The following is a 21,709-nucleotide window of genomic DNA, read 5'->3' on the forward strand; positions in this document are numbered from 1 at the left end:
AGGGACAAAGTTACAACTCAGCAGCTTGATATAGCTGAGCACTTATATTTCGGAGTAGGAGGAGAACCAGAGAGAAGTAGCCAGAGAGACTGGGCTGGAGTCCAATACTAAACAGAACAGAAGATGCCAGGAGCAATCATTCAACATGGTGGATTACATGTTAAGATTTCTTATTGCTTCATTCTCACCACTGACCCGCCTCTTTGAGTCTACCTTGCCCCTGGACCTGCAGGAATAAGGCGTGCGCGCGTGCGCGCGCGCACACACACACACACACACACACACACACACACACACACACACTTAAAGAAGTACAAAAATAAAGGTGCAAGCCATTGATTTTAAAGGATTTTGGAAAAACTCTAAAATCGAATAAGCCATGGGCTCAGAAAGGGGCATAGTGTGGCTCATGCCCTGGCTTTTCATCCAGGCTCTTTCAGCACCTCTGTGAGAGGCTTGTGCATCAGACTGGCCACATTTCCTTCAGACGTGTGTTGACTGGTTTCCAATTTGCAATGAAGCCTCTTGCCTCAGAAAGCACATACTATTGCAAGCATCATACCATTAACGACCTCCACACAAATGCTACAGTGCTGAGGTCACTTACTGGCTTGAAACTCACATTTCAGAAACACAAAATTTATGAATCAGATATTTATAAAGAAAAAATTGTACAGTTGTACCCCCCCTTTTGCATTCCTATTGATCCACATTTTAGAGGAAAAACCTACTTTTAAAAATAGTTCAATGTCTAGTCAATAATTGAAGTTAGGTTCTTAAAATATGGTAATTAGAAACAGGCTTGTGCTTTTACTTGGCAAATGTAATAGATGCTATTATGTTTGAACGAGAAACACATTGAGCTCTTTAAACATTTATTAGCCCAAAGCCAGGGAATTGCTGTTCCCTGGTGGCAGCACAGTCTCATTGCAGGCCAGCTACTTACTGGTGGAAGAAAAGCTTCCAAATTTAGTTCTATAATAAATCAACTTAAAAAAAAATACTTCCATTTAGCTTCTCAGGCTATTGGTGTTTAGAGACAGGGTCTGGTTATATGGCACAGGCTGCCTTGAACTTACAATATTCTTGCCTCTTCCTCCCAAGTGCTGAGATTGCAGGCATGGATCACCATATTCTCATACTAAAGGCTCGCAAGGAGAGAAAAAGAAACAGAATCCCCAGATTGCTTTCTCATAACATAAATGAAGTTTTGCTGTTCAAGCGAATGATAATATGGAAGCAAATTCCTTCTTATGGAACCATGTGGAGCATAGGCTTTGTGCTATGTACCTTGAAGTGTCCTGTGAGCTGGCAATGAAGTAAGTCTCAGTGCTGGTGCTGTACCTTTTCTGTCACAGCCCGAGGCCCTCTTGCTATTGAAGATGCTGACTAGTGGAATAGCTGCCACAAAGTAAGGATAAGATAATGACAAACCTATTCTGATTTTTTAGTAGGTGCTTACACTCCTATTGCCAGCTTGGACCTTGCTGGAAGCCCGCTGTTAGACAGTTATGGTAGTTTTGCCCTTAGTACACTGCCCCTTCAGCATAGAGATCCAAGTTCACTGTCTTAGAAAAAGAAAGATTGACTTGCTAGACAGCTGTTGCACAATTCAGCATTGAAATGGGGGCATGATTTTCAATGTCTTTATTAAGAAATATCGAAAGTTGATCACCATTCCATACACGATTGTACAAAGTTCAAGTGAGAGGGTATGTAGGGGTGTTACCTCTGTGTGTGCTTGGAGTCTATGGCAGCCTGCCAAAGGGGAGAGCCACAGCTCCAATTCCACAACAAAGTCTCTTCCTTATTTCTACCAGGCCACAGCACAATGCCTTGCTGCTTGAAAGATTACTAACACATTATAAACACGTCTTTACACCTTCATCTTTTTATCCCGCCACCGTCTTTCTCGCTCTGAAAAGCTGAGCTGTTGATAGGAAGCACAGCATCTGAGTCCCCTTCACTGCTGAGTGTGCTGTTCCATTTTCACAAAGCCTGCTTTGGATGCTCAACAAACACTGCATGCTACATGTCACAATATCACATGGGGGGACTCAAGCACATTGTTATTTTAATTTGACAATGAACACAAAAGGGAGGAATTGCTCTCTTGAGAACAAAACACCATGGTCCTTCTGTGGAACTTTTCGGTTTAGGACAAACCTGCTGGTCCCACTTAGCTCTAGTCACACTGGCAGACAGTTTGACTGAGCACGGACAGATGCAGGGATACCAGCAGAGGATAGTGGAGGGAGAACTTTCAGGGATGTGACAGCATCTTTGATGCCACAGGTACTGTATCAGAGGGAATCACACTTTCATAGTAATTGGGGGCAGGAGGTCACTGGGAAACAGCCTTAGTGTGGTGTGCCTTGGTTAAGGCTTGTGCTGGTTTGTCTAAACGTAGATTCCCGGAGATTGTCGAGCAGCATCAGGAGGAGCCGTTTTCAGAGGAAGGACTCCTTGTTTACCCACATGAGGCTGCGCGTCTCATTGGGCTTGCACTCATACTCGATGACAGAGAACGGGCTTCCCCACTGGCAGTGGTCTCGCTTGTGGTAATTGTAGAACTTCACTTGCCACACTGTCTCAAAGGTCCCAATATCTGTGAACTGAAGGAAGAGACAGCCATTAAAATCCCATCCTGCCGTGAGCCAAAGTCAGTGACACAGCTCCTGATAATCAGGTCTCTGTAGGCATGTCTCTCAGTCTGCAAAGCTCACACATTTCCTTTTGTGAACTACATTCCTACATCATTGGAGATATCACCCCCAAATTTCTTTGGCATTGAATAGCTTCATGGCTTTATCTTGTTTTCCAAGCATAGTTTTCTGGAAAGCCAATCTATTTAAAAATTTTTTATTTATTTTTATTTTTCTTTTCTTTTTTATTTTTATTAATTACAGTTTATTCACTTTGTATCCCCCCATACCTCTCTCCCTCTTCCCCTCCCAAACCTCCCCTCCCTCTTCCCCACCCGTGTCCCTCTCCCAGTCCACTGAAAAGGGAGGTCCTCCTCCCCTTCCCTCTGATCCTAGTCTGTTAGTTCTCATCAGGAGTGGCTGCATTGTCTTCTTCTGTGGCCTGGTAAGGCTGCTCCCCCTTCGGGGGGGGGTGATCAAAGAACAGGCCAATCAGTTCATGTCAGAGACAGCCCCTGTCCCCATTACTATGGAGGCCACTTGGACACTGAACTGCCATGGGCTACCTCTGTGCAGGGGTTCCAGGCTATCTCTATGAGAGGTCCTTGTGGAAAGCCAATCTTAGACTCACAGTTTCAGTGCTTTTTCTAAAATTCCCCTCACCACAGAAGGGAATTGGAAAGAGAAGAAAGAGAAAAGTGTTGACTGGCCACTTTTCGGGTTCTCTTTCAAATGACAGTAGTACAAGAAAATGTCTATATTATACATCTAAACGTAAAGTATAAATAATTGTCCTTTTATAATTAGTTTCAATTCCTGGGGGGACATTTGACTGAAGGTGGCAACCACAAATGTTGTGCCTGGATTGGATTCATAAAGGTTTACTTTAAATATTGAGGGTGTGTGAGCCAGGAGTCTGTGCCTACGTCTCAAGTTTAGGTACTGTACTGTTCAAACTACGAGTGCCCATTATGTACCTTGCACATATAAAAACTGTGTAAGGTATGATTATTGCTCTTAACATGTTTGCATTCAACCAGGTGTAATAGCTTACACTGAAACCCCAACATATGGAAGGCTGAGAGAAAAAGACTGCCATGAGTTTGAGGCCAGCCCCAACTACTGTGTCATCATTCCACCCGAAGGCTGGAAGGCAGGTTCAATAAAAATTACTGCACGGGATTCTGAGCCATAAGATGAGTTTGCCTTGTAGCCACAAAAGAGGTCACAGAATGCACCAGAGGCCACTGGGCAGGTGCTCAAGAGGCCTGGGGTTTGCCTGACAACTGCCTTCTGTAGCTATTTAGAGGATCTGGCATTAGACAGCATTGTGTCTGCAGTTATTTTCTCCGCTGCCCGTCCCATGATGGGAAGGGGCAGGGACGGACTTGGCAGGAATCGTAGACTCTCCTAGAGCCAGGAGACATCGAGAGAAGGGCAGGGAGCAAGGGGAGCATTTATGCTTAGCAGTTGATACAGGAGGAGGGTGACCAGGTGTTTGTCACAGAGCTTTCCAAAGCGCTCAGGGCTTATTGCCTCATCCGCGAACTTGGTCACAAAGCGAGACCCGAGCTTTCCTTTGGGAAGTGTGTCTGATGTGAAACAAGGGATGGAGTTGGAGTCTACACACTTCCTGGATCTGAAGAGAAGTAGCTCTTTTTCTGGGGAGTCATTGCCTAAAGACCTATGAGCAGACCACGGCTTGTTTATAACAACTGCAGGCTGGAATCAGGTCAAAATACCCAACTATTGACTTGTGTACTACTTTTTTTTTTTTTTTTTTTCCCAGAGCTGAGGACCAAACCCAGGGCTTTGCACTTGCTAGGCAAGTGCTCTACCACTGAGATAAATCCCCAACCACCACTTGATGGGAGGCAAGTTTTGCTATACATGTAAAATGACACGACTGGGCTATCAATAGGACACGTAGACTAAGATAAGAGCAGGGATGGATACTAAGACACTATAAGCAAAAGAATCTAGATTCTAGAACAAATAACCCACATGATTCCAATTACCTTAAAGCCATATGATAAAATATAAACTATTCTCACAGAAAATATCTGTGGTTATTGAGGACTTGGGATGGGGGAGACTGATGAAAATGTGCAAGAGAATTTTGGGAGGGACAATGTTAAAAATATTCTGTATCTTGACTGATGTGGGCCAAAACACACTGAACTGTAGACTTAAAACCGGTTTATTATTTGTCACATAGTTGATTGTTCTTTAAATCAGTATTCATTTGCAGTAAGCACAGAAAGATAGGCTACTGAGAACCTAAGAGTCCTTTGAAAGTCAAGGTAAAGGTGTGAATGAATGTGGGTCCCGAAATCATGCTTCCTAAAGAATGTTGCAAAGTTCAGAGCAGTGAAAAACTGAATATGAAAATGCTTACTTATAGAACAGACTACTGTATTGCAATTTAAAAATAATTTTATACTATTCTTATTACTATATGAATCAAATACAGTGAAATAATGAGTGCATGGTATTCAGCCAGGGACATATTTCAGGGGTAGAATACTTGCTTAGAAAACATAGAAGACTCTAGATTGAACCTCAGTTAAAGGCTAAGACACAGGATAGTATTATTCTAATTTCCGATTTAATCTCACCTGTCAACGTTGGAAACTAATAGAGTACATTTGTTTTCTTAGGTGCTTATTTGTATTTTTAAAATTTTATGAGAAAAAGAAAACCTAAGCCCCACCAAACTAAGTATTGGCAGTTTAAAAAAATAGTGATATATAATGTGTAATAAGTAAATAAAATATTACATGAATTGGTATGAATTTCTAAGACTGTTAGGATAAAAAAATGTACCATTATTCATTAAAAGAAAACTACTGGGGCAGGAAAGATGGCTCAGTTGTTATAGGCACTGTTGCTCTTGCAAAGGACCTGGGTTCAGTTCCCAGGACCCAGATGTTGGCTCATAGCCATCTGTAACCCATTTTTCAGGGAGTCTGTGGCCTGTTGACCTCTTTGGGCTTCAACATTAGGGCACACACACATATACATAAAATAAAATCAGTAAGTATTTGAAAAAATTAAAAAAAACTATGATTAACATTTGAAAAAATATTCAAACAACATCATTAAGCAAACACAAACTTACAGAGGTACCAGTTATCTATCCAATTTGTTAAAATTTCTAACTCTAGGCATCTGCTATTAAGAAAATATTATGACCAAGATGGTGTATTGGAACGATGGATTTGCACAGCCATCATCGAGTAACTCAGGGTATTAATATGATGTGAGAACAAGCATAGTACAATCTGTTTTTTATTTTTTTTACTGATTTTTTTGAGTTTCACATCATGTACATCAGTCCTGCTCATCTCCCTGTCCCCTCATATCTGTCCTTTCCCCTTGCAACCTTCTCCCCCAATAGAAAAACAAAACAAAAATGAAACAACGGCAAAAAGCACAGACAACATCTCATCGTGGAAGCTGCAGTGTGTCAGTGTGAAGTTTATCCCTCTGTCCACACATCTTCACTTGCAAATATTCATTGCAATGAGTCATTGGTCTGCTGTGACCCCTCAGTTATCCTGTTGTTGCCCTGTGTCATGGTGATTCTGCAGCGTTGGGTCAGCAGCACTGGCCCTTTCATCGATTTTGGGGCGGGCCAGTTCAGAGCCCTGAATGGGGGCCTGGGTGGTAGCAGAGCTGGTCATCCCACCAGCTCTCCCCTATCTGCACCACCAGGGCAAGCTCTCCAGCACTGTTCTGGCTAGGTCACACCCAGGCCTCCAGAGCCAGCTCCACTGTGCTGCCCAGTCAAGGCTTGGGGCCCGCTCTCTCAATTACTGCAGCCTGTGCGGGGCTGGTTCACCCATGCCTTTGCCATGAGGTCCAGCTCTGTCGTGTTGCCCAGGTGAGGTACAGGGCCTGCTCTCCTAAGTGCTATAGTCAGTAAAGGGGCAGGGCTAGTTCTCTCACTCTCATGACCAGGGCCAGCTCTTCCATCTACCAAAGGTGGCAGCAGGGGATACAGAGGGACCACACCACCCCACCCCATGGCAGCCAAGTGGTGGGTCCTGCTCTCCCATGCTTTCACCATCAGGGCTGGCTCACCTGTGCTTCCTTAACCAGGGCCAGCACTACTGTGCTACCCAGGACAGGTGCAGGGCCTATTTTCCTGAGTGCTGCAGCCAGAGAGGGAAAGGACCACCTCTTCTGTTCTCATGAGCCCAAAGCTAGCTCTCCTGACTGCTGCACGTGGTGAGGGGTGAGGGCATCACCCCCACCCCACCTCACAGAGGCAGACTAGTGGCAGGGACAGTTCTCCCACACTCTTACCCTAAGAGCTAGCTTACCTGTGCCCCCAATACCAGGGTTGGCTCTGTTCAGGCAAGGTTCAGAGTCCACTTTCCCAAGTGCTGCAGCTGGGCAGGAATAGCTTTCCTGAGTTCATGACCATGTGGGCAGCTTTTCCGACTGTTAGAGAAGTAGCAGGGTCAGCTCTCCCACCCACATCCTTTGGGCTGGTTCACCTACACCCCTGCCATCAGGGCCAACTCCACTGTGCTGCCTGGGAAAAGCACAGGGCCTGCTACTGTCTGGAATGCTGCCAGCAGTGAGAGATGAGGCCAGATCTCCAGAGCAACACATCCAGTGAGGGACAGGGCCAGTCCTGCACAGCTCCTGGACATCCAGGTGGTCCCTGGCAGCTGCCTTGTCCAGGAACATCACCATGGGGTAATAGGAGCCACGGACATTGACAGTGACACCTGCCACTGCACAGCCACAGATTCAGCCATGGCCCTCGGTGGCAGCTTGACCTGGGACTTCAGCATGGCCCCAGGCATCAGGGCTGGCCAATAACAGCAGGCTACTCCTCTCCACCCTCCAGTCCACAGTTCCATCTCTCATCATAATGCTCAAGCTGTTCCACTTCTCTTTTCTCTGCCATCTGGCCACCAGCGTTAGCTGCAGACTGGCCACATAGCTGGTGGGCCCCTGGGCGACTTCCTCTATCCACACTGCGTGGGCTATGGCCCACCTGAGCCATGTGCTAGAGGGCAGATCTGCGGGTCCCTGTCTGTCATCCTCCCTCTCTGATACACTGCCTGGATTGGATTGGATTTTTTATGTGTCCTAGGTATAAAACAGCTTTGGCCACCAAGAAAGGATGAACAAAGGACTACCATCTGCTCTGACCCTGACTGGTATAAGAACACCACCACCAGCAAGATGTCTCTGTCCACTGCCAGAGGCCCACAGTACAATCTTAACTGAAAAAAGATTACAACAGTTTATACACATGAGCTCAAATACATAAAATATAAAGCACATAAAAATAGAGCTTTAACTTCTAAGTCATCACAATTTTCTATCTTTTTGTTCAGGTTTTTCTGTGAAAAAAAATGTTATTTTTTTTTTTTCACAAAATAAAATGACATATCCTACCTCAAAACCTAAGATTGACATGTTGTATAAATTATCTTAAGAATATGTACATTCCCCTGCCCCTAGAGGCATGGTAGGTATGTCTGCTGTGTCTCATGTGCATCAGCGGGTGGCAGGGAGGAGAGAGGATATGTCTACACTCAGCTCAGTGGTCTGAACTGTGCACATCTGGATGGTTAGTAGCTTAACACTCCCTGAGAAAAGCAAGCCTGAGATGATCACCAATCCTGCTCTGCACAGGACCGGACAGGCTCGCAGGAAAAGGAGCAAGAGGAGGAAGCACCACCCGAGCCCTGTAAGACTCAGTGGAAACAAAGCTAATATGGTCCCACATGGGGTCATCTGGGACTGGGGTAGTGGACAGGAAAGAACCCGAGACAGATGACTGCCACATGGGCCGGCCCGGGAGAGGACCACCAATCCTGGGACATGGGACTTGGACAGGGAGCTAACCTGAGATGACCACTAGTTCAGTGCCCTGCCGTTCTGGGCGGGAGGGCAGACCATGTCTAAGATGACCCCTCCACGGTGCCGTAATGCCTGGGTGGGGCACAGCACTTCTGAAACCACTCCTGAGATGATCCCAGACACCCAGAGATCCTGGACACCACTAAGAGGAGCAAACTTTGTGGAGGACTGCCCCATCTTTCATCTGAGCATCGTGGGACAGCTGGCCCTGCTGCTCACCAGCTGCAGCACTTGGAGAGCAGGTCCTGCACCTTCCCTGGATAGCACAGTAAAGCACCACGGCCCTGGATGCTGCCTGCAGGGGATCAGGCCCTGACAGCACGAGCACCAACCCTGACTGTTGTCTGCTGTGCAGTGGCACAGACAAGGGAGAGATGCCCTCCTCCTGCTCCTTGGCCCCCACCACCTACAGCAAGTGGGAGAATAGGCCCTGAGGTCATGAGAGTGGGAGAACTCACCTTGTTCCTCATTGGCTACCTTGCCTGAGCAGCAGGATAGAGCTGGCTCTGGTTGTTGGGGGTTGTGAGTGAGCTAGCCCCTGAGAGCGGGCTCGGCACCTTACTGGCGGTGGTATTGGATGGGCCAGCTGGGGTGCAGCAGGGGAGCTTGGCCTGGTGGTGTGGGTATGGGTGAGCTGAGGATGGGAGTAGGGAGGGGGCGGGGGTGACCAGCTCAGATATCACCCAGGCCCAGAGCCAGGGCTTTGATCGGCCCATCCCAACATCTACCCCATTGATGAACTGCTGGAGTGCATGAAGTGGCCAAAACTACAGGATCTCCATGACACAGGGCAACAACAGGATATTCAAGACAAGCCCCAGTGCAGTTCCAGTATTGTTAGTGTAACAGAAACCAGAGGCCTCAAAACAGACCAACGACTCTACCATGAACATTTGCAAACGGGGAAGTATAGACCAAAGGGTACACTGTGATGCACTGCAGCTTCCACAACAAGGTCTTTTGTTTTCATTTGTTGGGGAAAAGGTTGAAAAGATGAAGGGCGGGTGTGAGGGGACAGGGAGATGAGTGGGATTGGGGTGCGTGATGTGAAATTCACAAAGAACCAATAAAAAGTTAAAAAATAGAATATGAAAATGAAAATATCACATTCTAATGAAAATACCAGTTTTGTTAAAAAAAAGATAGCAGTGTTTTTCGAAAACAGCAATCTCATTTAATAACTCAACTTTTAAAGGTGCAGTGTTATTACTTTTAGTTGACAGAAAGCATTTATTATGAAAAAATTTTAAAAAGAAAGTTAACCATCTGAGAGAAACTGCCATGTGGTAAAAGAAAAATGGAAGTTCTTTTGACATTAAAAAGAGCTGGATATAAAATAACAAAACATAAAAAAAATAGATAACATAAACAACCACAAGTGAAAAAAAAGTAAGGCAATATACTTATTGAAAAAAATTTTAAGTTAGGAAAGTCTTTTTTTTTAATTTATTTTTAGTTTATGTGTATGGATGTTTTGCCTGTATGTATGTTTGTGAACCACATGTGTTCGGTGCCCACAGTGGCCAGAAAGGGGTGTCAGATCCCTGGAACTGGACTTAGAGCCAGTTGTTAGCTTTCATGTAGTGCTGGGGATAGAACCCCGGGTGCTTTGGAAGAGCAGCAAGCGTTCTTAAGCACTGAGCCATCTCTCCAGTCTCTGAAAGTCTTAATTTAAGAATATTCAGTAATATTCAGTAACACAAGAGACCGAAATAGAAATATGCTGATGGCAACAGTCATAGCCAATGCACAAGATGTTAGTTTATATTCCTCGCTTGGCTTGGTTTCTCTTGATTACTGCTAAGAACGAACACTGCTGTTAAATCTGCACATCTCCCTCTCTCCCAGGTTTTTATTCTTTGCATTAGTTTTTCTGGAGTTCCACTTCTGGTCCTTTTATTGTCTAGCCCAGACTTTTATTCTTATCCACCTGAGAACAGAAGCAGCCATAAAGGGTGACCACTCCCTCCCGGCACATCGTCTCTTATGAGAAAAAATAATGATATTAAAATCTAGTATTTTAAATATGTCTTTATAACTAATAAATATTTTTCCCATTTTATTAGTTTTTTTTGAGAATTCTGTACAGTGTATTTTGGTCATATTCACTCCTCTCTCAACATCTCTCAGATCCACTCTCCTTCTCTACCCAACTTGAGTCCTCTATTTTATATTTTTAACCCATCTCAAGAACAGTTTTGTGTTTCCCATATACTTCTGGCTGTGTGTCCATTGGAACACGGTTGACATATCAGGGGCCACACCTTTAAATGATTGGTTCTCCCTTTGCCAGCAGCTATTGATTGCCAATAGCTCTTCAGCTAAGGATCAGAGTCTGTGCCCACCTCTCTTCTCCACGATCGGATTTTGTTTGGTTTGAGTTTACATAGCTCTTGTACACGTTGTCACAACTGCTATGAAAAAATAAATTCTCAACCACTGAATGAGAATGAACATTACCAATGTCATTGATAAAAATAAAAATGGCATGATTATACATTGCATAGCTCTTAATCTGTGAAATCTTTATGGCAATAATTTCAGTAAAGATGAATAAATTGGACTGGCAGAATCAGCCAGTAAATAGAGGAACTTAGCATGCAAGCCTAGCAAGTTCATTTTTATTCCTGGTGTCCACATGAAGGTAGATGGAAGGAAGTGATCACACAAACTTGTCAAAGACATCACCTGATCTCCACATGTATGCTGTGGCATATCCTAACATACATACATCTAAAAATAAATAAATAAATAATAAAACCCTACAGGCTGGATAGATAGCACAGTAGGTAAAATGCACGAGAGCATGAGGACATGAGTTTGGATTGTGAGCACCTATGTAAAGGCTGGGCATGATACATTTGTACCCCTAGTGCTTGGGGGTGGGGTGGGAAAGACAGGTGGCTCCTTGGGGCTTGCTGGCCAGGCAATATAGGCAGTCAGTAAGTGCTGAATTCAGGGAGAAACTGTTTCCAAAATGAAGATGGAGGGACTGGAGAGATGGCTCAGTGGTTAAGAGCACTGGTTGCTCTTCCAAAGGAGCCGGGTTCAATTCCGTAGCACCCACCTGGTAACTCACAATTCTCTGTAACTCCAGTTCAGGCACTGTCATACACGCAGGCAAAACACCACCACACATAAGAAATTAACAAAATAAAATCTGAAAAAAATAAGGCGGAGAATGAGAGTGGAAGATGCCTAATCTTAATTTTTGCCCTCCACATGCACACCAATAGCCATGCCTACATACATATTCACACACACACACACACACACACACACACACACACACACACACACACACACACCATAGAAGTAAACCTAACCAAGGCTATTAAAGACCCCTAAAATGAAACCTTCAAGGCACTAAAAATAAAAACAAAACCCAAAACAAACAAACATACAAAAACTTGAGGATACAAGAAGATAGAAAAATCTTTCATGCCAATAGCTAGGTTGAGTTAATAGAATGAGGATGGCAATATTACTGAAATCAGTCAACAGATTTAATACAATCCCTATAAAAATTCAGAAAACAACCCTAAAATTCACCAAGAAATACATAAGATCTTGAATAGCTAAAGCATTCCTGAGCAGAAAAAGCAATGCTAGATGCATAGCAATACCTGACTATGTAATTTTACTATAGAACAGTGGTTCTTGAGGGGTCATGACCCTTATGGAGGTTGGACATCAGATATCCTGTATATCAGCTATTTACATTATTATTCATAGCAGTAGCAAAATTGCAGCTACGAAGTACCAACAAATATAATTTTATGGTTGGGGGCCACCACAACATGAAGAATTGTATTAAAGGGTCACAGCATTGGGAAGGTTGAGAACCTCTGCCATGGTGACATAGACAGTACGGTACGGGCAGAAAAACTAGACACGCAGAACAATGGAACAGAGAAGAACACCCCCAAATATACCCACAACTTACAGCCTCCTAAATTTTGATAAAGGCCCCTTTTAACTTGTAGAATTTAAAATAACAATGGAAATAACTCTCTGGGCCTGTCTGTGAATTTGGAAGCCTCACTCACCTTAAATGCAGGTGGCTCTACTAAAGGGTTGTGGTCCCAGACCAAATAAAAGGGAGAAAATGTGCTGAGCACCAGCATTCACCTTTTTCTGCTTCTTAACTTGGGATGCTTTTTGAGCAGCTGCCTTCTGCTCCTGTTATGTCTTTCCTGCCAGGAGGAGCTGTGGCCTTTCTCTGTGAGCCAAAGGAAACCCTTTCTTGCTTGAGTTTCTTTAATCGGGCATTTTGTCACAGCAACAAGAAAAGTGACTAACTCAGGTCCCAGAACACTTACCATTTGTTAAGGAGCACGGCTTTAACACTTGATATTGGGAAGACTGAGTTTATACAGACAGCCTCTCTAACAAATAGTGCCGGTTGGTTTTTGTCAATTTGACACAAAATTAGATGTTTATGGGGGAGAAAGAACTTGTCTTAGGCTTGTCCTTGTGCTCATAAGACAGGCACCAGGGGAACCAGGAATGTTAAACATGCAGAGTTCTCTCTTCAAAGGGAGAGATGTACAACCTGTTTTCTGTCCACAAGACTGGGAGCAGATGTGGATAACAGCCTGGTGACCTCTGTGCTATGTGTAGGGCCAGACCACTTCTAGCAATCCCAGAACCTTATCTTGAGTTTGCTTATCTCGAGCCGGTTTTCTCAGTTAAACTATAGAACCCATCATTATGGTAGCTGCCACTTGTACTTTATGGGGGTTTCAATGTAATCATGTCTTAAGATTTACTTTGTATACATGGAATTGAGTTAATTATCACCAGAAAACCTTTTTCCCTCCAAATTGTGCTGTTCTTAAAAAATGTCTAAAATAAACCACCAGCGTCAAATTCTTGAAGTTTGAACCAACCCTGGCTATTGAGTCATGTTGCCCTCACACAGATTAACACTCCTCTGGCTATGGGGTTTGCAGATGCCACCCCGCCTCCCCACCCAGGATCCCAGTGGAGGAACTGCCTCCATCAGATTGCCCTGTAGGCAAATCTGTGGAGAATTTTCTTAAATATTTATGTGCAAGGTCCCAGCTTGTGCTTGGTTCCACTCTAGGGCCAGATGGTCCTGGATTGTACAAGAAAGCAGGGTAAGCATGAAAAACAAGCCAGTAAGCAGTGTTCCTCCACTCGAGTTCCTGACTCCAGATTCCTGCTGAGTTCCTCCCCTAACTTCCTTTTACAATGGGCGACAACTGTAAGATGAAATGAACTCTTTTCTTGGTAATTGTGTTTGTCATAGCAACAGAAACCTAACTAGATACAAATGATGTTGGGAAGACTGGGTTTCCACAGGGCAAGGATTAAACTGGAAATAGTTCTCTCACTGTCCATACAAACAAACTCAAAATTGATTAAAAAAAAACACCCAGAAACTATGAAAGGGATAGAGGAAAACACAGGTAACACACTTTAAGGTACAGATATAAGCAGAGAGTTTTAAACATGAGTCAAGTAGCACATAACGTGAGTTTAAGAGTTGACTGAAGATAGTCTATGAAGTTATGCTTCTGTAAAGCAAAGAATATTAGCATCAGGAAAATACAAAGCACTGCAAAAGTGAAATACTCCAAATCCAAACTCTCCCATCAAGAGATGGGATAATGAACTGAATAGACAGCCTTCAAGAGAAGACATTCAGAAGGCAAATAATTACTTGACAAAATTTTCAATACTCTTGGCCACCAGCAAAACCAGTTAAAACTGCACTGAGATTCTAGCTCACTGAAGTCAGAACGGCTGTCAACAAGAAAACAAATGACATACATATGCTGGACAGAATGTGGGAAAAAGAGGAACCCTTCTCCACTGTTGATGGGAGTATAAACTTTCCTCAGTAGCCACTGAGGAAATAGTAAGAAGGCTTCTCAAAACACTGAAAATAAAACTATTTTATGATCCAAGTATAGCATTCTTGGGCATATGCCTGAAGGACTCTAAGCTAAGATATACTTTCGGATATACTTTTACATCCATGTTTATAGCTACAGAAGCAGAAAATGTAACCCACTTGGATGTCCATTAACAAATGAATACATTACTAGAACACAATACATAAACAGAATGGAATTTTATGCAGACTTACAGAAAAAACTAAATAATGACATCTGCAGGGAGATGCGTACAACTGCATATCATCACATTAAGTGAGTTACGTCAAACTCAGAAAAACATTACATTCTCTCTCAGAGGCAAGACCTGAATGTAAAAACATATCTGTATATAAAAAGAAATAAACTGTAGTCCCGAACTTGAGGAATTGAAGTTTTCAGTGCAAAGCTAAGAAGTTAGAAATGCGAGTGAAGCTGGGTATTTAGGGGCAACTCAGGGCAGGCAGGTCTAAAACCTCAGTGTAAAAATCTCAATTTGGGACTAGGAGGGTGGCTCAGAGAGTACAGGTGCCTGTTTCCAAGCCTGAGGACCCGAGTTTGAGCCCTGGGCCTACATTGTAGAAGGTGAGAAGCCACTCTCAGTATTGCTCTCCTTATGTACCCCCACAAGTGTGCTGTGTTAGGTGTGCCACACACAAAGTAAATATATAAATCTCTATTATTATATGACTGTTGTGCTCCATGGGCACAAAGGGATATCAAGTTAGAAAATCACTGAACAGGAGGTAAGAAAACTGGTAGAGCTGTCAGCTGCTGCACGTTATTGGGAAGACAGAGCTTGAGATTTGGGTCAAGCTGCTCAGTGCTTGCTAGGACACAAACACAGGTGGAACATTTCTAGCCTGGAGATACAAAATCAGAAACTCTCTGTACTAGACCAGCATGACACTCGGGAAGTCTGGAGTTTTAGCTGAGTGTGGTGATGCTTCCCTGTAACCTTGGCATTCAAGACGCTGAAGCAAGAGATACACGACTTGAAGGCCACCCTGTTGCAAAAGGCAAAACAGTAGTTTTGGGTCTGAAAGCATTTTGGATTAAGTTTGCTTTTCAAGTTAAGTCTGGGAAGATAATTTCCAATTCTTAAAACCTCTGGAAAGTACTGACATTTGGAGAAGGGGCACACTTTGTACACAGGAGAATAGAAGATAAATGACTCAGTGTAACCCACCATGTTTGGTTTCTAGCCAAAGTCACTGAAAGATCTCAAAGTGACACAGAGAATTGTACACCGAGGGGAAAATGGGCCTATAGCAACTTATAAGTGGAGGCAGTTGCTGGGCTCACTAAAAATTTCAAATCACCAGTTATAACCAGATGGTGCCATGTTGTAACCCCAAATACTTGGGAGGCTGGGAAGAGGCCACTCTAGGGTAGGAAATGTGAAAATATTTCAGGCCAGCCTAGGAAATTTAATGAGACTGTGTCTCAAAATAAAAATTAAATCTGAGGCTGGGCATACAACTCAGTGGTACAGAATTCATCTAGTATTTGAAGGGCCCTGAGTTCAATTGTAATAAATTACCTCAAATGCAAAATACAAAACAAGACAACATAACCCTAAGAATTAAATGTAGATAGCCCTTTATTAAGCAATTTTAATTTGTAATTAAAAGTTTTCAGTAAATAAAAGGTATGGCTCTAGGAGAAAAACGTATTTAGCAAAATAAACATTCATAGTTCTACAAATGTTGGAAAAAAGTTTACAGATTCAATAAACTCAATAATTCCCAATAAAAACCAAAGAAAAATACACTTATGTGCACTTCAGGCAAACTACCTAAAACCAGACTGTAAAATATACAAAGGCACCATTTTACTTTGTATTATGCTTCAAATATAATACTTCAAGGCTATCAGAGGAAGAAAATACAGGTTCAGAAGCATGTGAAAGCAAAGGTGGGATTTTGAAAAGGTCCTTACAGGCAATAAATGTCTTGCTACACTGACCAGAAAAACAAACAAACAGATATTTGAATATCAAGCATTAAAGAATGGATCTTGTTAGAAATCCTAAGGATAGTAAAGTAGTATCATGAGGTGCTACAAAGATGGTTGAGTGGTTAAGAGCAAGTATTTCCTCCTCCAGAGGACCTGATGTTGGTTCTCAGCCCTATGTCAGGCAGCTTGCGGCTTCCTTTAACTCCACCACCAGGGCACCAGAACACACACACACACGCACGCACGCACAGATAGAAGCTCTGCTAGATCTCCTAGATCTGGAGTTACAGGCAGCTGTGAGTTGCACTGTATTGGTGCTGGGTACCAAAGCCAGGTCCTATGGAAAAGCAGTTCTTAACTGTGGCATCATCTCCACAGCATGGACATTTCTTACGTAGTTAAACATGCACCTATCCCGTGACTTAGAAATTCTCTTCAAAGTCATTAACTCAAAAGAAATAAAGACTACTGTAGTTGATAATTATACTCAAATGCTCATTGGAGCAATACACATAATGCCAAATTTGGAAAGAATCAGCTATGAGTGTGTGTAGAAAGAGGTAAATGGATTTTTAAATAAAATGTGCTATCCATTGATAAAAGGAGCCAAGACACAGTAGCAGAGTTGATACATGCAGTAGATAGTTGAACCTACACAGTATTATATGTAATGGAAGACTTCTTCCTTCCTTTCAACATTTATTTACTCTCATTTATGCGTGTGTGTGTGTATGCCTACCCCGGTTTATGTGCAGGTGCCTGTGGTCTTAAAAGAGCATCAGATTTCTGGAGTTTGGGTTACAAGCAGTTGAGAACTGGTTGGAGTGGGAGGAGGAAACACACTTGGGTCTTCAAGAGTAGTAATTGCTCTTTACTGCCAAACTGCCCCTCCAGCCCCTCATTCTCTGCTTCTTTCCTAATCTTGAACTAAAATAAGACCCCTGGAATATCCTCCAAAGGGGTCTACATCTTTTCATTACAGTGTTTATAATAGCAGCTGTTTTTGTTTTTGTGACAGGGTTTGCCTGTGTAGCCTAAGTTGCTTTTGAACTCATAATTCTGCTTTAATCTCATGAGTGCAGTGGTTATAGGAATGCACAATCATGCTTAGGTTATAATAGCTACTGTTTATATCATTGTAGATAGTCATATATAAAGTATGTGTTTGCCTAAATTTAGAACCTTTATGAAGTTTTTTTCTCACTGTTTTTTCCCCAATGCCCCAAATATAGATAATCTCAAGTGTTTTCTGATAAAGAAAATAAATAAAAGTTAACAATATAAAAAATTCTACAGTTTTTCTTAGCCAAAAGTTCAAGAAGTAATGACTATAAAAATTGTAAATATAATGTTATCATATTGAACTTACTAGTATGTTTAACATATGTATTTATTATTTATCAATTGTTTATTAATTAACAAATAAATAGCCTTAAATGCAATATTTAAGGTCAGCTTATTTTAGGAATTAATTTCATTATTTTCTGATAAAATGATATGAACTGAAATGATATTTAAATTTAATTCATCTGAAATTTAACAAATGAAACCTTTAGCATTCAAGAATGTATATATGCATACATAATTAATCTCGCAATTAGGAAAGATTTTCTACTCTTGATTAATGCTAACTGCAAAAGCCATAAAAGAAATGACTAACATGTTGGGCTACATTAAAAACTTAAATTTATATTGTAACCAAAGTTAACACAGAGCCCAATTTCCATAGTACTGGTTCCAGTGCCTTTTCCCCTCATTCTTAAAGAGGTAACGATTTTTCCCCCTGTAGTTTCTTTTTGTTCGGAAGCATACCACACACCCGGAACTTGGACTTACCGGCATGGTGATTTGGATGGGTTGTCGCTCTCCACTTTTGGTTGGAGCCACACCTTCTGTATCGTATATGCCTGTGTAGACAACTCTCTCCCCGTCAGGCTCTTTACACTTTAGTTCCAGTGGGACAAGCACACCGCCAATGGAAATGTTCCTGCAATGGACGTGAATTAAGCACAGATGGTAGGAGTTCGCTTATTCATCCTGTCCCAGTCTGGACGAAAATCCTAGAGAGAAAACCTACAGGGTTTGGCTAAGGAAGACATGGTAGGAACTTCAGAAAGCTCGGGATGTTACGGTTGTCCGGCTAAGCAGTAATATGATCACAGACCAACTCTCTAGACTAACTTCAGTATTCTCATCTATAAGAGATCTTTTCTCATTCAAATTATGGATGGAAATAAAATTTCACCTTTGCCTAGCCTGACCCCAAACTCCAGATATCAGGACCCCACTGGTCTGGAATGCAATTTGGCACTGGCAAATCTAAGTGATGTATATATGTGGATAGTTTTGAAGACCTCTGAGGTAAAAAAAAAAAAAAAAAAAGATGGGTTTTATTATTTTTAAACTTCTTATTCCAACAATTGAAGATCTTCCTCCAGGTTTACCACACTTCAGAAATTCTCATTGGCACCATCCCTTCATATGCAGTTAAAGGTTCTCAATGAAAAGTCTGGGTATCAATTGGGTACCTATCAGAATATAAATATTTAGGCTTCACCCTGGAAATGTAAAACTAGAAACTCTGGGGAACCCAAACTGACTATTTCAACAAGTCTTTCAGGGAATTCTGATATAAAATTTTGGAATCACTGGATTAGGGCAGTGAAGAAATCCTCCATAAAACTTAAGTGTAATTAGAGAAAGTTTACCAGCACCAAATCTGCTTTTACTCTGGCTTAAAATCTAGAGAACTACCGCCAAAGAAAGGGAAAAATCCCACATGCAAGTGAGGGCAAAGGTTGACAGAGCAGAAGAGAGAGGCAAAGCCTGCATGCAAGGGCAGGAACAACGAGGCAGTGTGAGGTCAATGGGTACAGGGAGCGGAGGGGTGGAGGTTTGGGGAGATACTGATGAGTTAAGTGTGCAGGAATGCCAGAAAACATCCTAGTATGGCTACAGATCTTTGTGTCTAGGAGGCTAAATAAAATTAGTTTACTTAATTCAAACTACTTAAACGTATCTGGTGGATTCAAAGCCCCTTTCTTCCGCAGGGTGTTAGGGATCTCAAATGTTGTTTTATTCTCTCTTACAAACTAGATGTTACATAACGCTCAGGACCCTGTGATGGCCGGTTTCAGTTGTCGACTTGATACAGTCTAGAATCATCTGGGAAGGAATCCTCAGTGAGGAACTGTCTCGATCGGTCGGACTGTGTTCATGTCTGTGTGGGATTAGGGCACCACCTCATGGCTGGGCTATGGCCCAATGAAAGGGAGGGAACAGCTGAGCACTGGTGTGCATTGATCAATTCACTGCTCTTGACTATTGAGGTAATATGACTAGCTGCTTCAAGTTCCAGCTACCTTGACTTCTTTATACGAAGGCTGTAACCTCCAACTGTAAGGCAAACAAAACCCATCTTACTTAGATTGATTTTATCACAGTAACAGGAAAACAAAACAAACAAACAAACAAAAAACTAAGACCCATATGTGTATTCTTTTCCATCAGTCACTACACGGTTTTACACCCCTCTTGTGAAGATGCTGTTAACCGTCACAGAGAACATCACTAGGCTGACTGAACAATTCAGCTAGGAGGAAAGAAAAGGCACAGTGAACGGAAAACCATGATGGTAGGCCCCAGCACAGGCGGGGCCCTCTGATTTGTGCCTGATGCTTCAGCTGCCACTAACCCTGGAAAAACAGTATTGGAGAGCGTCCCTCAGGGAACCCAGTGACCATCTGTCCACCGAAATTAATCATCCCTCAGCCTTTCTTCCTCCTTCAGTCTTGTCAGCAGAAGCAGCAGTGATTATAGGATCCAGGAGAGGAGAGAGGAGATTGGGGTTGCTGAAACCCTCCATGTCTTTCTACCTCCTGCCCCACCCTATCTACCTGTGTTTCCCTGTTGTAGGTGGACGGGGGGGAGGGGGCATTTACAAGAAATCAAAATAAAGCAACCCTCCAAAACACAACCATAACCTCCCACCCCAACCCTGCAATCCCTGGCTTCTTGTCGCAGGTTTAAAGGTATTCACTGAGATGGAGTGGAAGGAAACAGGCATGCAGTCCTACAATCTAGGGTGGGAGAGCATTTAGGGTCGGGGCGATCACCTCTTGCCCTCACCCCTGATCCTGCTCTACAGGCAAGAGACTAGAAGGGCGGAATGGGGCTAGAGACGTCCTGGGCCTCCGCGCTTCTCGCATACCCCGATATTATTGCCCTCCCCGCCCCCTCCCCAGGCGCGCCCCACACTCACTCGACCTGCAGTGTTGTAGGCTTAATCTTCACCTCCACCTTGTAGGAGGAGCCGGTGAGCAGCTTGATTGTGCGGTTCTGGCCGAAGCGCTGCCCGTCCACCTTGAAGAAAACAGGGCCATCGTTGGGCTGGATGCGCAGCGCTATGGAAAGGCGCACGAGCCCGGGTAGGTCCCCCATTGCTGGCACAGGGGCGGGCAATCGTGGCCGGGGTGATGGACAGGGCGGGCTGGAGGGAGTTGTTGCACGACAGGCGGAGGGGGACAAGCAGGGAGGAAGAAGGAGCTGATGGATTCAGGCCGCTGCTAGGAGCGGTCGCCTCCGCCCAGCCCAGATTTTGAGCAGTAGATGGTGAGGCTGTGGCCCTCCACCACTCTCAGATACGGAGCGAGCCCCGGAGACAGCAAGGAGGCAGCTGGCTGCCCCATCCCCCGCGCCGCACGCTGGGCCCTGCGCGCACGCGAGGGCTAGCGGTGACTGGACTGGCAGGCTGCCCCGCAAATCAGCGCAGCTGGGGGCTAGAGAGTTAATCTTGTTTACGCACCACAATCCCCTTCAGCAGGACTGACGTTTAGGCTCCTCCTAGAACAGCACCGGATGCCGAGGAGGATGGGGCGGGCAGGCGCTGGGGCGAAAATTGCTACACCAAGGAGAGGAGACTCCAGAGTCTAGGCAACGAGGGATATGGATTCCCTTTTTAGAGGGTTTAAGCTGCCGTTTTGTGAGAAGAGGCTGAGGAGGGAAATGGAGGCATGTGACGGGAAACGGGTGGGAAACTGCTTGCTAGTGATTTAAATTTCAGGAAATGAGTGTATCCTATCGAGAGGCAGAGTTCCATCTCATGTGGAGAGGAAGCTACACTAGATTAGATGAGGATAGAAAAACAGATGCAGGTTAGGGGGAAAGAGGAGGGGAGAGGGGTTGAGAGGGTCTTATATGATCATTTCCATTGTACACAGCTTTTCTCAAAAAAATCACACTGTAATCATCACATATATTTACACAAATCTGTAAAAGGTAAGCTAGTATGGCGATTTAGGTGTAGTTAGTGAC

General features: G+C 43.5%; 1 protein-coding gene, 1 non-coding gene and 1 pseudogene across 2 annotated transcripts; 1 reads left to right on the forward strand and 2 right to left on the reverse strand.

Annotated features, from left to right (window-relative positions):
• Window positions 1–1,630: 1,630 nt before the first annotated feature.
• On the reverse strand, window positions 1,631–21,296 carry Cnrip1 (cannabinoid receptor interacting protein 1). The gene is made up of 3 exons (XM_055623982.1): window positions 20,658–21,296; window positions 18,233–18,383; window positions 1,631–2,615 (listed from the first exon to the last, which is right to left on the reverse strand). Exons 1-3 carry the CDS (start codon window positions 20,834–20,836, stop codon window positions 2,451–2,453), a joined length of 495 nt encoding a protein of 164 aa, XP_055479957.1. The 5' UTR covers window positions 20,837–21,296; the 3' UTR covers window positions 1,631–2,450.
• Window positions 7,746–7,875, reverse strand: LOC129689209 (small nucleolar RNA SNORA48; annotated as a pseudogene).
• On the forward strand, window positions 8,122–8,258 carry LOC129689215 (small nucleolar RNA SNORA17). The gene has a single exon (XR_008722079.1). It is a non-coding gene; the product is annotated as a small nucleolar RNA SNORA17 (small nucleolar RNA).
• Window positions 21,297–21,709: the final 413 nt, after the last annotated feature.

This window comes from Psammomys obesus, unplaced genomic scaffold, assembly GCF_907164565.1.
Source record: "Psammomys obesus unplaced genomic scaffold, mPsaObe1.curated_primary_1811, whole genome shotgun sequence".
Lineage (NCBI taxonomy): Eukaryota > Metazoa > Chordata > Mammalia > Rodentia > Muridae > Psammomys > Psammomys obesus.

Bases quoted from the DNA above. Each gene is read 5' to 3' on its own strand.
- Cnrip1 (XM_055623982.1), bottom strand. From the start codon at position 20,836: ATGGGGGACCTACCCGGGCTCGTGCGCCTTTCCATAGCGCTGCGCATC. The intron at 18,384-20,657 runs GTGAGTGTGGGG...CGTCCATTGCAG, and splicing joins CCTACAACACTGCAGGTCGA to GAACATTTCCATTGGCGGTG. The intron at 2,616-18,232 runs GTAAGTCCAAGT...CTCTTCCTTCAG, and splicing joins CCATCCAAATCACCATGCCG to TTCACAGATATTGGGACCTT.